The sequence below is a fragment of the Cydia splendana genome, chromosome 1 (assembly GCF_910591565.1).
Source record: "Cydia splendana chromosome 1, ilCydSple1.2, whole genome shotgun sequence".
In the NCBI taxonomy this organism is placed as follows: Eukaryota; Metazoa; Arthropoda; class Insecta; order Lepidoptera; family Tortricidae; genus Cydia; species Cydia splendana.
In genome coordinates this window covers 8762957-8775673 of record NC_085960.1, presented here as the reverse complement: position 1 = coordinate 8775673, position 12717 = coordinate 8762957, and the positions used below count along the sequence as shown (strand labels likewise).

The following is a 12717-nucleotide window of genomic DNA, read 5'->3' as shown; positions in this document are numbered from 1 at the left end:
TGGCATCGTAAGGACCCGATTCTGAATATTTTTTTCAGCCGTCGACTTAGGAGTGTAAGTTGAGTAATTCAGAATTTCAAGCTTTATTTTTTTCCGGTAAAACTGTTTTGATCGCCCGCAAATGACCTATATATCTTGAATCAGGTTGGTATACTGACGTTGTCCTGCAAGCGGCATCGTAAGGACCCGACACTGAATATTTTTTTCAGCCGTCGATTTAGGAGCGTAAGTTGAGTTATTCAGATTTTCAAGTTTTAATTTTTTCCAGCAAATCTGTTTACAACGCCCGCAAATGACCTATCTATCTTGAATCAGTATGGTCTGCTGAGATTGTTCTGCAAGTGGCATCGTACGGACCCGATTCTGAGTATTTTTTTCAGCCGTCGACTTAGGAGCGTAAGTTGAGTTATTCAGATTTTCATGTTTTAATTTTTTCCGGCAAATCTGTTTTGAACGCCCGCAAATGTCCTATCTATCTTGAATCAGTATGATCTGCTGACATTGTTCTGCAAGTGGCATCGTAAGGACCCGATTCTGAGTATTTTTTTCAGCCTGCGACTTAGGAGCGCAAGTTGAGTAATTCAGATTTTCAAGTTTTATTTTTTTACGTTAAATCTGTTTTGATCGCCCGCAAATGACCTATCTATCTTGAATCAGCATAATTATTTGACGTTGTCCTGCAAAGGGCATCGTAAGGACCCGATTCTGAGTATTTTTTTCGGCCGTCAACTTAGGAGCATAATTTGAGTAATTCCTATTTACAAGTTTATTTTTTTCCGATAAATCTGTTTTGATCGCCCGCAAATGACGTATCTATCTTGAATCAGGTTGGTCTACTGACGTTGTCCTGCAAGTGGCATCGTAAGGACCCGATTCTGAATATTTTTTTTCAGTCGTCGACTTAGGAGCGTAAGTTGAGTTATTCAGATTTTCAAATTTTAATTTATTCCGGCAAATCTGTTTCGAACGTCGCAAATGACCTATCTATCTTGAATCAGTATGGTCTGCTGAGATTGTCCTGCAAGTGGCATCGTAAGGACCCGATTCTGAGTATTTTTTTCAGCCGTCGACTTAGGAGCGTAAGTTGAGTTATTCAGATTTTCATGTTTTAATTTTTTCCGGCAAATCTGTTTTGAACGCCCGCAAATGTCCTATCTATCTTGAATTGGTATGGTCTGCTGACATTGTCTTGCAAGTGGCATCGTAAGGACCCGATTCTGAGTATTTTTTTCAGCCTGCGACTTAGTAGCATAATTTGAGTAATTCAGATTTTCAAGTTTTAATTTTTTCCGGCAAATCTGTTTCGAACGCCCGCAAATGACCTATCTATCTTGAATCAGTATGATCTGCTGACATTGTCCTGCAAGTGGCATCGTAAGGACCCGATTCTGAGTATTTTTTTCAGCCTGCGACTTAGGAGCGTAAGTTGAGTTATTCAGATTTTCAAGTTTTAATTTTTTCCAGCAAATCTGTTTACAACGCCCGCAAATGACCTATCTATCTTGAATCAGTATGGTCTGCTGAGATTGTTCTGCAAGTGGCATCGTAAGGACCCGATTCTGAGTATTTTTTTCAGCCGTCGACTTAGGAGCGTAAGTTGAGTTATTCAGATTTTCATGTTTTAATTTTTTCCGGCAAATCTGTTTTGAACGCCCGCAAATGTCCTATCTATCTTGAATTGGTATGGTCTGCTGACATTGTCTCGCAAGTGGCATCGTAAGGACCCGATTCTGAGTATTTTTTTCAGCCTGCGACTTAGTAGCATAATTTGAGTAATTCAGATTTTCAAGTTTTAATTTTTTCCGGCAAATCTGTTTCGAACGCCCGCAAATGACCTATCTATCTTGAATCAGTATGATCTGCTGACATTGTCCTGCAAGTGGCATCGTAAGGACCCGATTCTGAGTATTTTTTTCAGCCTGCGACTTAGGAGCGCAAGTTGAGTAATTCAGATTTTCAAGTTTTATTTTTTTACGTTAAATCTGTTTTGATCGCCCGCAAATGACCTATCTATCTTGAATCAGCATAATTATTTGACGTTGTCCTGCAAAGGGCATCGTAAGGACCCGATTCTGAGTATTTTTTTCGGCCGTCAACTTAGGAGCATAATTTGAGTAATTCCTATTTACAAGTTTATTTTTTTCCGATAAATCTGTTTTGATCGCCCGCAAATGACCTATCTATCTTGAATCAGAATGGTCTGCTGACATTGTCCTGCAAGTGGCATCGTAAGGACCCGATTCTGAATATTTTTTTCAGCCGTCGACTTAGGAGCGTAAGTTGAGTTATTCAGATTTTCAAATTTTAATTTTTTCCGGCAAATCTGTTTTGAACGTCGCAAATGACCTATCTATCTTGAATCAGTATGGTCTGCTGAGATTGTCCTGCAAGTGGCATCGTAAGGACCCGATTCTAAGTATTTTTTTCAGCTGTCGACCTAGGAGCATAATTTGAGTAATTCAGAATTTCAAGTTTTATTTTTTTCCGGTAAATCTGTTTTGATCGCCCGCAAATGACCTATATATCTTGAATCAGGTTGGTATACTGACGTTGTCCTGCAAGCGGCATCGTAAGGACCCGATTCTGAATATTTTTTTCAGCCGTCGATTTAGGAGCGTAAGTTGAGTTATTCATGTTTTCAAGTTTTATTTTTTTCCGTTAAATCTGTTTCGAACGCCCGCAAATGACCTATCTGTCTTGAATCAGTATGGTCTGCTGACATTGTCATGCAAGTGGCATCGTAAGGACCCGATTCTGAATATTTTTTTCAGCCGTCGACTTAGGAGCGTAAGTTGAGTTATTCAGATTTTCATGTTTTAATTTTTTCCGGCAAATCTGTTTTGAACGCCCGCAAATGTCCTATCTATATTGAATTGGTATGGTCTGCTGACATTGTCTTGCAAGTGGCATCGTAAGGACCCGATTCTGAGTATTTTTTTCAGCCTGCGACTTAGTAGCATAATTTGAGTAATTCAGATTTTCAAGTTTTAATTTTTTCCGGCAAATCTGTTTCGAACGCCCGCAAATGACCTATCTATCTTGAATCAGTATGATCTGCTGACATTGTCCTGCAAGTGGCATCGTAAGGACCCGATTCTGAGTATTTTTTTCAGCCTGCGACTTAGGAGCGCAAGTTGAGTAATTCACATTTTCAAGTTTTATTTTTTTACGTTAAATCTGTTTTGATCGCCCGCAAATGACCTATCTATCTTGAATCAGCATAATTATTTGACGTTGTCCTGCAAAGGGCATCGTAAGGACCCGATTCTGAGTATTTTTTCGGCCGTCAACTTAGGAGCATAATTTGAGTAATTCCTATTTACAAGTTTATTTTTTTCCGATAAATCTGTTTTGATCGCCCGCAAATGACCTATCTATCTTGAATCAGTATGGTCTGCTGACATTGTCCTGCACGTAGCATCGTAAGGACCCGATTCTAAGTATTTTTTTCAGCCGTCGACCTAGGAGGTTAATTTGAGTAATTCAGAGTTTCAAGTTTTATTTTTTTCCGGTAAATCTGTTTTGATCGCCCGCAAATGACCTATCTATCTTGAATAAGGTTGGTCTACTGACGTTGTCCTGCAAGTGGCATCGTAAGGACCCGATTCTGAATATTTTTTTCAGTCGTCGACTTAGGAGCGTAAGTTGAGTTATTCAGATTTTCAAATTTTAATTTTTTCCGGCAAATCTGTTTCGAACGTCGCAAATGACCTATCTATCTTGAATCAGTATGGTCTGCTGAGATTGTTCTGCAAGTGGCATCGTAAGGACCCGATTCTGAGTATTTTTATCATCCTGCGACTTAGGAGCGCAAGTTGAGTAATTCAGATTTTCAAGTTTTATTTTTTTACGTTAAATCTGTTTTGATCGCCCGCGAATGACCTATCTATCTTGAATCAGCATAATAATCTGACCTTGTCCTGCAAAGGGCATCGTAAGGACCCGATTCTGAGTATTTTTTTCGGCCCTCAACTTAGGAGCATAATTTGAGTAATTCCTATTTACAAGTTTATTTTTTTCCGATAAATCTGTTTTGATCGCCCGCAAATGACCTATCTATCTTGAATCAGTATGGTCTGCTGACATTGTCCTGCAAGTAGCATCGTAAGGACCCGATTCTAAGTATTTTTTTCAGCCGTCGACCTAGGAGGTTAATTTGAGTAATTCAGAGTTTCAAGTTTTATTTTTTTCCGGTAAAACTGTTTTGATCGCCCGCAAATGACCTATCTGTCTTGAATCAGTATGGTCTGCTGACATTGTCCTGCAAGTGACATCGTAAGGACCCGATTCTAAGTATTTTTTTCAGCTGTCGACCTAGGAGCATAATTTGAGTAATTCAGAATTTCAAGCTTTATTTTTTTCCGGTAAATCTGTTTTGATCGCCCGCAAATGACCTATATATCTTGAATCAGGTTGGTATACTGACGTTGTCCTGCAAGCGGCATCGTAAGGACCCGATTCTGAATATTTTTTTCAGCCGTCGATTTAGGAGCGTAAGTTGAGTTATTCAGATTTTCAAGTTTTAATTTTTTCCAGCAAATCTGTTTAGAACGCCCGCAAATGACCTATCTATCTTGAATCAGTATAGACTGCTGACGTTGTCTTGCAAGTGGCATCGTAAGGACCCGATTCTGAATTTTTTTTTTCAGCCGTCGACTTAGGATCGTAAGCTGAGTTATTCAGATTTTCAAGTTTTACTTTTTTCCGGCAAATCTGTTTCGAACGCCCGCAAATGACCTATCTGTCTTGAATCAGTATGGTCTGCTGACATTGTCCTGCAAGTGGCATCGTAAGGACCCGATTCTAAGTATTTTTTTCAGCTGTCGACCTAGGAGCATAATTTGAGTAATTCAGAGTTTCAAGTTTTATTTTTTTCCGGTAAATCTGTTTTGATCGCCCGCAAATGACCTATATATCTTGAATCAGGTTGGTATACTGACGTTGTCCTGCAAGCGGCATCGTAAGGACCCGATTCTGAATATTTTTTTCAGCCTGCGACTTAGTAGCATAATTTGAGTAATTCAGATTTTCAAGTTTTAATTTTTTCCGGCAAATCTGTTTCGAACGCCCGCAAATGACCTATCTATCTTGAATCAGTATGATCTGCTGACATTGTCCTGCAAGTGGCATCGTAAGGACCCGATTCTGAGTATTTTTTTCAGCCTGCGACTTAGGAGCGTAAGTTGAGTTATTCAGATTTTCAAATTTTAATTTATTCCGGCAAATCTGTTTCGAACGTCGCAAATGACCTATCTATCTTGAATCAGTATGGTCTGCTGAGATTGTCCTGCAAGTGGCATCGTAAGGACCCGATTCTGAGTATTTTTTTCAGCCGTCGACTTAGGAGCGTAAGTTGAGTTATTCAGATTTTCATGTTTTAATTTTTTCCGGCAAATCTGTTTTGAACGCCCGCAAATGTCCTATCTATCTTGAATTGGTATGGTCTGCTGACATTGTCTTGCAAGTGGCATCGTAAGGACCCGATTCTGAGTATTTTTTTCAGCCTGCGACTTAGTAGCATAATTTGAGTAATTCAGATTTTCAAGTTTTAATTTTTTCCGGCAAATCTGTTTCGAACGCCCGCAAATGACCTATCTATCTTGAATCAGTATGATCTGCTGACATTGTCCTGCAAGTGGCATCGTAAGGACCCGATTCTGAGTATTTTTTTCAGCCTGCGACTTAGGAGCGCAAGTTGAGTAATTCACATTTTCAAGTTTTATTTTTTTACGTTAAATCTGTTTTGATCGCCCGCAAATGACCTATCTATCTTGAATCAGCATAATTATTTGACGTTGTCCTGCAAAGGGCATCGTAAGGACCCGATTCTGAGTATTTTTTCGGCCGTCAACTTAGGAGCATAATTTGAGTAATTCCTATTTACAAGTTTATTTTTTTCCGATAAATCTGTTTTGATCGCCCGCAAATGACCTATCTATCTTGAATCAGTATGGTCTGCTGACATTGTCCTGCACGTAGCATCGTAAGGACCCGATTCTAAGTATTTTTTTCAGCCGTCGACCTAGGAGGTTAATTTGAGTAATTCAGAGTTTCAAGTTTTATTTTTTTCCGGTAAATCTGTTTTGATCGCCCGCAAATGACCTATCTATCTTGAATAAGGTTGGTCTACTGACGTTGTCCTGCAAGTGGCATCGTAAGGACCCGATTCTGAATATTTTTTTCAGTCGTCGACTTAGGAGCGTAAGTTGAGTTATTCAGATTTTCAAATTTTAATTTTTTCCGGCAAATCTGTTTCGAACGTCGCAAATGACCTATCTATCTTGAATCAGTATGGTCTGCTGAGATTGTTCTGCAAGTGGCATCGTAAGGACCCGATTCTGAGTATTTTTATCATCCTGCGACTTAGGAGCGCAAGTTGAGTAATTCAGATTTTCAAGTTTTATTTTTTTACGTTAAATCTGTTTTGATCGCCCGCGAATGACCTATCTATCTTGAATCAGCATAATAATCTGACCTTGTCCTGCAAAGGGCATCGTAAGGACCCGATTCTGAGTATTTTTTTCGGCCCTCAACTTAGGAGCATAATTTGAGTAATTCCTATTTACAAGTTTATTTTTTTCCGATAAATCTGTTTTGATCGCCCGCAAATGACCTATCTATCTTGAATCAGTATGGTCTGCTGACATTGTCCTGCAAGTAGCATCGTAAGGACCCGATTCTAAGTATTTTTTTCAGCCGTCGACCTAGGAGGTTAATTTGAGTAATTCAGAGTTTCAAGTTTTATTTTTTTCCGGTAAAACTGTTTTGATCGCCCGCAAATGACCTATCTGTCTTGAATCAGTATGGTCTGCTGACATTGTCCTGCAAGTGACATCGTAAGGACCCGATTCTAAGTATTTTTTTCAGCTGTCGACCTAGGAGCATAATTTGAGTAATTCAGAATTTCAAGCTTTATTTTTTTCCGGTAAATCTGTTTTGATCGCCCGCAAATGACCTATATATCTTGAATCAGGTTGGTATACTGACGTTGTCCTGCAAGCGGCATCGTAAGGACCCGATTCTGAATATTTTTTTCAGCCGTCGATTTAGGAGCGTAAGTTGAGTTATTCAGATTTTCAAGTTTTAATTTTTTCCAGCAAATCTGTTTAGAACGCCCGCAAATGACCTATCTATCTTGAATCAGTATAGACTGCTGACGTTGTCTTGCAAGTGGCATCGTAAGGACCCGATTCTGAATTTTTTTTTTCAGCCGTCGACTTAGGATCGTAAGCTGAGTTATTCAGATTTTCAAGTTTTACTTTTTTCCGGCAAATCTGTTTCGAACGCCCGCAAATGACCTATCTGTCTTGAATCAGTATGGTCTGCTGACATTGTCCTGCAAGTGGCATCGTAAGGACCCGATTCTAAGTATTTTTTTCAGCTGTCGACCTAGGAGCATAATTTGAGTAATTCAGAGTTTCAAGTTTTATTTTTTTCCGGTAAATCTGTTTTGATCGCCCGCAAATGACCTATATATCTTGAATCACGTTGGTATACTGACGTTGTCCTGCAAGCGGCATCGTAAGGACCCGATTCTGAATATTTTTTTCAGCCTGCGACTTAGTAGCATAATTTGAGTAATTCAGATTTTCAAGTTTTAATTTTTTCCGGCAAATCTGTTTCGAACGCCCGCAAATGACCTATCTATCTTGAATCAGTATGATCTGCTGACATTGTCCTGCAAGTGGCATCGTAAGGACCCGATTCTGAGTATTTTTTTCAGCCTGCGACTTAGGAGCGCAAGTTGAGTAATTCAGATTTTCAAGTTTTATTTTTTTACGTTAAATCTGATTTGATCGCCCGCAAATGACCTATCTATCTTGAATCAGCATAATTATCTGACGTTGTCCTGCAAAGGGCATCGTAAGGACCCGATTCTGAGTATTTTTTTCGGCCGTCAACTTAGGAGCATAATTTGAGTAATTCCTATTTAAAAGTTTATTTTTTTCCGATAAATCTGTTTTGATCGCCCGCAAATGAACCATCTTACTTGAATCAGTATGGTCTGCTGACATTGTCCTGCAAGTAGCATCGTAAGGACCCGATTCTAAGTATTTTTTTCAGCCGTCGACCTAGGAGGTTAATTTGAGTAATTCAGAGTTTCAAGTTTTATTTTTTTCCGGTAAATCTGTTTTGATCACCCGCAAATGACCTATCTATCTTGAATCAGGTTGGTCTACTGACGTTGTCCTGCAAGTAGCATCGTAAGGACCCGATACTAAGTATTTTTTTCAGCCGTCGACCTAGGAGGTTAATTTGAGTAATTCAGAGTTTCAAGTTTTATTTTTTTCCGGTAAAACTGTTTTGATCGCCCGCAAATGACCTATCTGTTTTGAATCAGTATGGTCTGCTGACATTGTCCTGTAAGTGGCATCGTAAGGACCCGATTCTAAGTATTTTTTTCAGCTGTCGACCTAGGAGCATAATTTGAGTAATTCAGAATTTCAAGTTTTATTTTTTTCCGGTAAGTCTGTTTTGATCGCCCGCAAATGACCTATATATCTTGAATCAGGTTGGTATACTGACGTTGTCCTGCAAGCGGCATCGTAAGGACCCGATTCTGAATATATTTTTCAGCCGTCGATTTAGGAGCGTAAGTTGAGTTATTCAGATTTTCAAGTTTTAATTTTTTCCAGCAAATCTGTTTAGAACGCCCGCAAATGACCTATCTATCTTGAATCAGTATGGTCTGCTGAGATTGTTCTGCAAGTGGCATCGTAAGGACCCGATTCTGAGTATTTTTTTCAGCCGTCGACTTAGGAGCGTAAGTTGAGTTATTCAGATTTTCATGTTTTAATTTTTTCCGGCAAATCTCTTTTGAACGCCCGCAAATGTCCTATCTATCTTGAATTGGTATGGTTTGCTGACGTTGTCCTGCAAGTGGCATCGTAAGGACCCGATTCTGAGTATTTTTTTCAGCCTGCGACTTAGTAGCATAATTTGAGTAATTCAGATTTTCAAGTTTTAATTTTTTCCGGCAAATCTGTTTCGAACGCCCGCAAATGACCTATCTATCTTGAATCAGTATGGTCTGCTGAGATTGTCCTGCAAGTGGCATCGTAAGGACCCGATTCTAAGTATTTTTTTCAGCTGTCGACCTAGGAGCATAATTTGAGTAATTCAGAATTTCAAGTTTTATTTTTTTCCGGTAAATCTGTTTTGATCGCCCGCAAATGACCTATATATCTTGAATCAGGTTGGTATACTGACGTTGTCCTGCAAGCGGCATCGTAAGGACCCGATTCTGAATATTTTTTTCAGCCGTCGATTTAGGAGCGTAAGTTGAGTTATTCATGTTTTCAAGTTTTATTTTTTTCCGTTAAATCTGTTTCGAACGCCCGCAAATGACCTATCTGTCTTGAATCAGTATGGTCTGCTGACATTGTCATGCAAGTGGCATCGTAAGGACCCGATTCTGAATATTTTTTTCAGCCGTCGACTTAGGAGTGTAAGTTGAGTAATTCAGAATTTCAAGCTTTATTTTTTTCCGGTAAAACTGTTTTGATCGCCCGCAAATGACCTATATATCTTGAATCAGGTTGGTATACTGACGTTGTCCTGCAAGCGGCATCGTAAGGACCCGACACTGAATATTTTTTTCAGCCGTCGATTTAGGAGCGTAAGTTGAGTTATTCAGATTTTCAAGTTTTAATTTTTTCCAGCAAATCTGTTTACAACGCCCGCAAATGACCTATCTATCTTGAATCAGTATAGTCTGCTGACGTTGTCCTGCAAGTGGCATCGTAAGGACCCGATTCTGAGTATTTTTTTCAGCCTGCGACTTAGGAGCGCAAGTTGAGTAATTCAGATTTTCAAGTTTTATTTTTTTACGTTAAATCTGATTTGATCGCCCGCAAATGACCTATCTATCTTGAATCAGCATAATTATCTGACGTTGTCCTGCAAAGAGCATCGTAAGGACCCGATTCTGAGTATTTTTTTCGGCCGTCAACTTAGGAGCATAATTTGAGTAATTCCTATTTAAAAGTTTATTTTTTTCCGATAAATCTGTTTTGATCGCCCGCAAATGAACCATCTTACTTGAATCAGTATGGTCTGCTGACATTGTCCTGCAAGTAGCATCGTAAGGACCCGATTCTAAGTATTTTTTTCAGCCGTCGACCTAGGAGGTTAATTTGAGTAATTCAGAGTTTCAAGTTTTATTTTTTTCCGGTAAATCTGTTTTGATCGCCCGCAAATGACCTATCTATCTTGAATCAGGTTGGTCTACTGACGTTGTCCTGCAAGTGGCATCGTAAGGACCCGATTCTGAATATTTTTTTCAGCCATCGACTTAGGAGCGTAAGTTGAGTTATTCAGATTTTCAAGTTTTAATTTTTTCCAGCAAATCTGTTTAGAACGCCCGCAAATGACCTATCTTTCTTGAATCAGTATGGTCTGCTGAGATTGTTCTGCAAGTGGCATCGTAAGGACCCGATTCTGAGTATTTTTTTCAGCCCTCAACTTAGGAGCATAATTTGAGTAATTCCTATTTACAAGTTTATTTTTTTCCGATAAATCTGTTTTGATCGCCCGCAAATGACCTATCTATCTTGAATCAGTATGGTCTGCTGACATTGTCCTGCAAGTGGCATCGTAAGGACCCGATTCTGAGTATTTTTTTCGGCCCTCAACTTAGGAGCATAATTTGAGTAATTCCTATTTACAAGTTTATTTTTTTCCGATAAATCTGTTTTGATCGCCCGCAAATGACCTATCTATCTTGAATCAGTATAGCCTGCTGACATTGTCCTGCAAGTGGCATCGTAAGGACCCGATTCTAAGTATTTTTTTCAGCTGTCGACCTAGGAGCATAATTTGAGTAATTCAGAATTTCAAATTTTATTTTTTTCCGGTAAATCTGTTTTGATCGCCCGCAAATGACCTATATATCTTGAATCAGGTTGGTATACTGACGTTGTCCTGCAAGCGGCATCGTAAGGACCCGATTCTGAATATTTTTTTCAAGCCGTCGATTTAGGAGCGTAAGTTGAGTTATTCAGATTTTCAAGTTTTAATTTTTTCCAGCAAATCTGTTTAGAACGCCCGCAAATGACCTATCTTTCTTGAATCAGTATGGTCTGCTGAGATTGTTCTGCAAGTGGCATCGTAAGGACCCGATTCTGAGTATTTTTTTCAGCCGTCGACTTAGGAGCGTAAGTTGAGTTATTCAGATTTTAAAATTTTATTTTTTTCCGTTAAATCTGTTTTGATCGCCCGCAAATGACCTATCTATCTTGAATCAGTATAGTCTGCTGACGTTGTCCTGCAAGTGGCATCGTAAGGACCCGATTCTGAGTATTTTTTTCAGCGTTCGACTTAGGAGCGTCAGTTGAGTAATCCAGATTTTCAAGTTTTATTTTTTTCCGTTAAATCTGTTTTGATCGCCCGCAAATGACCTATCTATCTTGAATCAGTATAGTCTGCTGACGTTGTCCTGCAAGTGGCATCGTAAGGACCCGATTCTGAGTATTTTTTCAGCCGTCGACTTAGGCACATTACTTGCCTCGGCTGGCCCATATATATGATTTTTTCGAATTTATTTTTTTATGGCAAATCTAATGAGATCCTAACGATTTTAATGCCTGAACAAACGTGAACTAACGTCGCTCGATGACTTCACATGGTTAGTTTGGCTGATTTCGGGGTGGGGTGGCTAGCGTGAAGACAGCCACCCCACTTTGAAAAAATAAAAAAAAGTGAAGGAATCGGGTCCTAACGATTTAAATGCCTGAACAAACGTGAACTAACGAATGTCTTGCTATCTAGACCAAAAAAAATTACAAAAAGTGATTTGGGGTGGCGAGCGTGAAGACAGCCACCCCCATAGTATAAAAAAATATAAAACGACGGATATCTCTTATTATGTTTTGAACGCCCGCAAGGCACTATAATTTATCGCTTAAATATCGTCCATATAAGTTTATTCAAGCTAAAGAATCGTTAGTATCCGCGTCGATTGCTTGCTAGACCACATTACTTGGCTCCGCTGTCCCATATATATGAATTTTTCGATTTTATTTTTTTATGGCAAATCTAATGAGATCCTAACGATTTTAATGCCTGAACAAACGTGAACTAACGTCGCTCGATGAGTTCACATGGTTAGTTTGGCTGATTTCGGGGTGGGGTGGCTAGCGTGAAGACAGCCACCCCACTTTGAAAAAATAAAAAAAAATGAAGGAATCGGGTCCTAACGATTTTAATGCCTGAACAAACGTGAACTAACGAATATCTTGCTATCTAGACCAAAAAAAATTACAAAAAGTGGTTTGGGGTGGCTAGCGTGAAGACAGCCACCCCCTTTTGTTTTTAAAAAAAAATGATGTTAGAATCGGGTCCTTACGAATTTACCTACTGAACAAACGTGAACTAACGATGAACAAACGATATAGCTATGCCATTTGCGGGCAAACGATATGGGGTGGTCAACTTCACGAGCATTGAATCGAGCACTGGCCAGAGAGGCTGGCGCCACGCTTACACTGGACTCCATCGAGGACTTCAGACCTGAACTATTTAGTTTGCCACCATACAATAGTCATTGTAAGTAGTAACCTATAGAGTCTGTGCGGAAAGAGAAGAGTCGTGGCAGAAACGGGAACTAACATTTTAAATTTTATATGGCAATCCAACCTTGTAACACCTGTCTTGTAAAAAGTAAACAAACTTCTGTCATTGTATATTTTTATTAATAAAAACCGCAAGTTTTATGTA

General features: G+C 39.2%; 3 protein-coding genes across 3 annotated transcripts in view; 1 reads left to right on the top strand and 2 right to left on the bottom strand.

The window, feature by feature from the left end:
* LOC134790402 (pseudouridine-5'-phosphatase-like) overlaps window positions 1–12554 on the top strand; it is a 26952-nt gene extending 14398 nt beyond the window's left edge. The window contains exon 5 of the mRNA XM_063761173.1: window positions 12468–12554. Within this exon, the coding sequence (XP_063617243.1) occupies window positions 12468–12554 (87 nt within the window). The remainder of the gene's footprint in view (window positions 1–12467) is intronic.
* LOC134796104 (uncharacterized) overlaps window positions 1–12717 on the bottom strand; it is a 349320-nt gene that overhangs the window by 59828 nt on the left and 276775 nt on the right. The window lies entirely within an intron of this gene.
* Window positions 1–12717, bottom strand: part of LOC134796053 (pseudouridine-5'-phosphatase-like) — a 50608-nt gene that overhangs the window by 30296 nt on the left and 7595 nt on the right. The gene's annotated exons all lie outside the window — the stretch shown is intronic.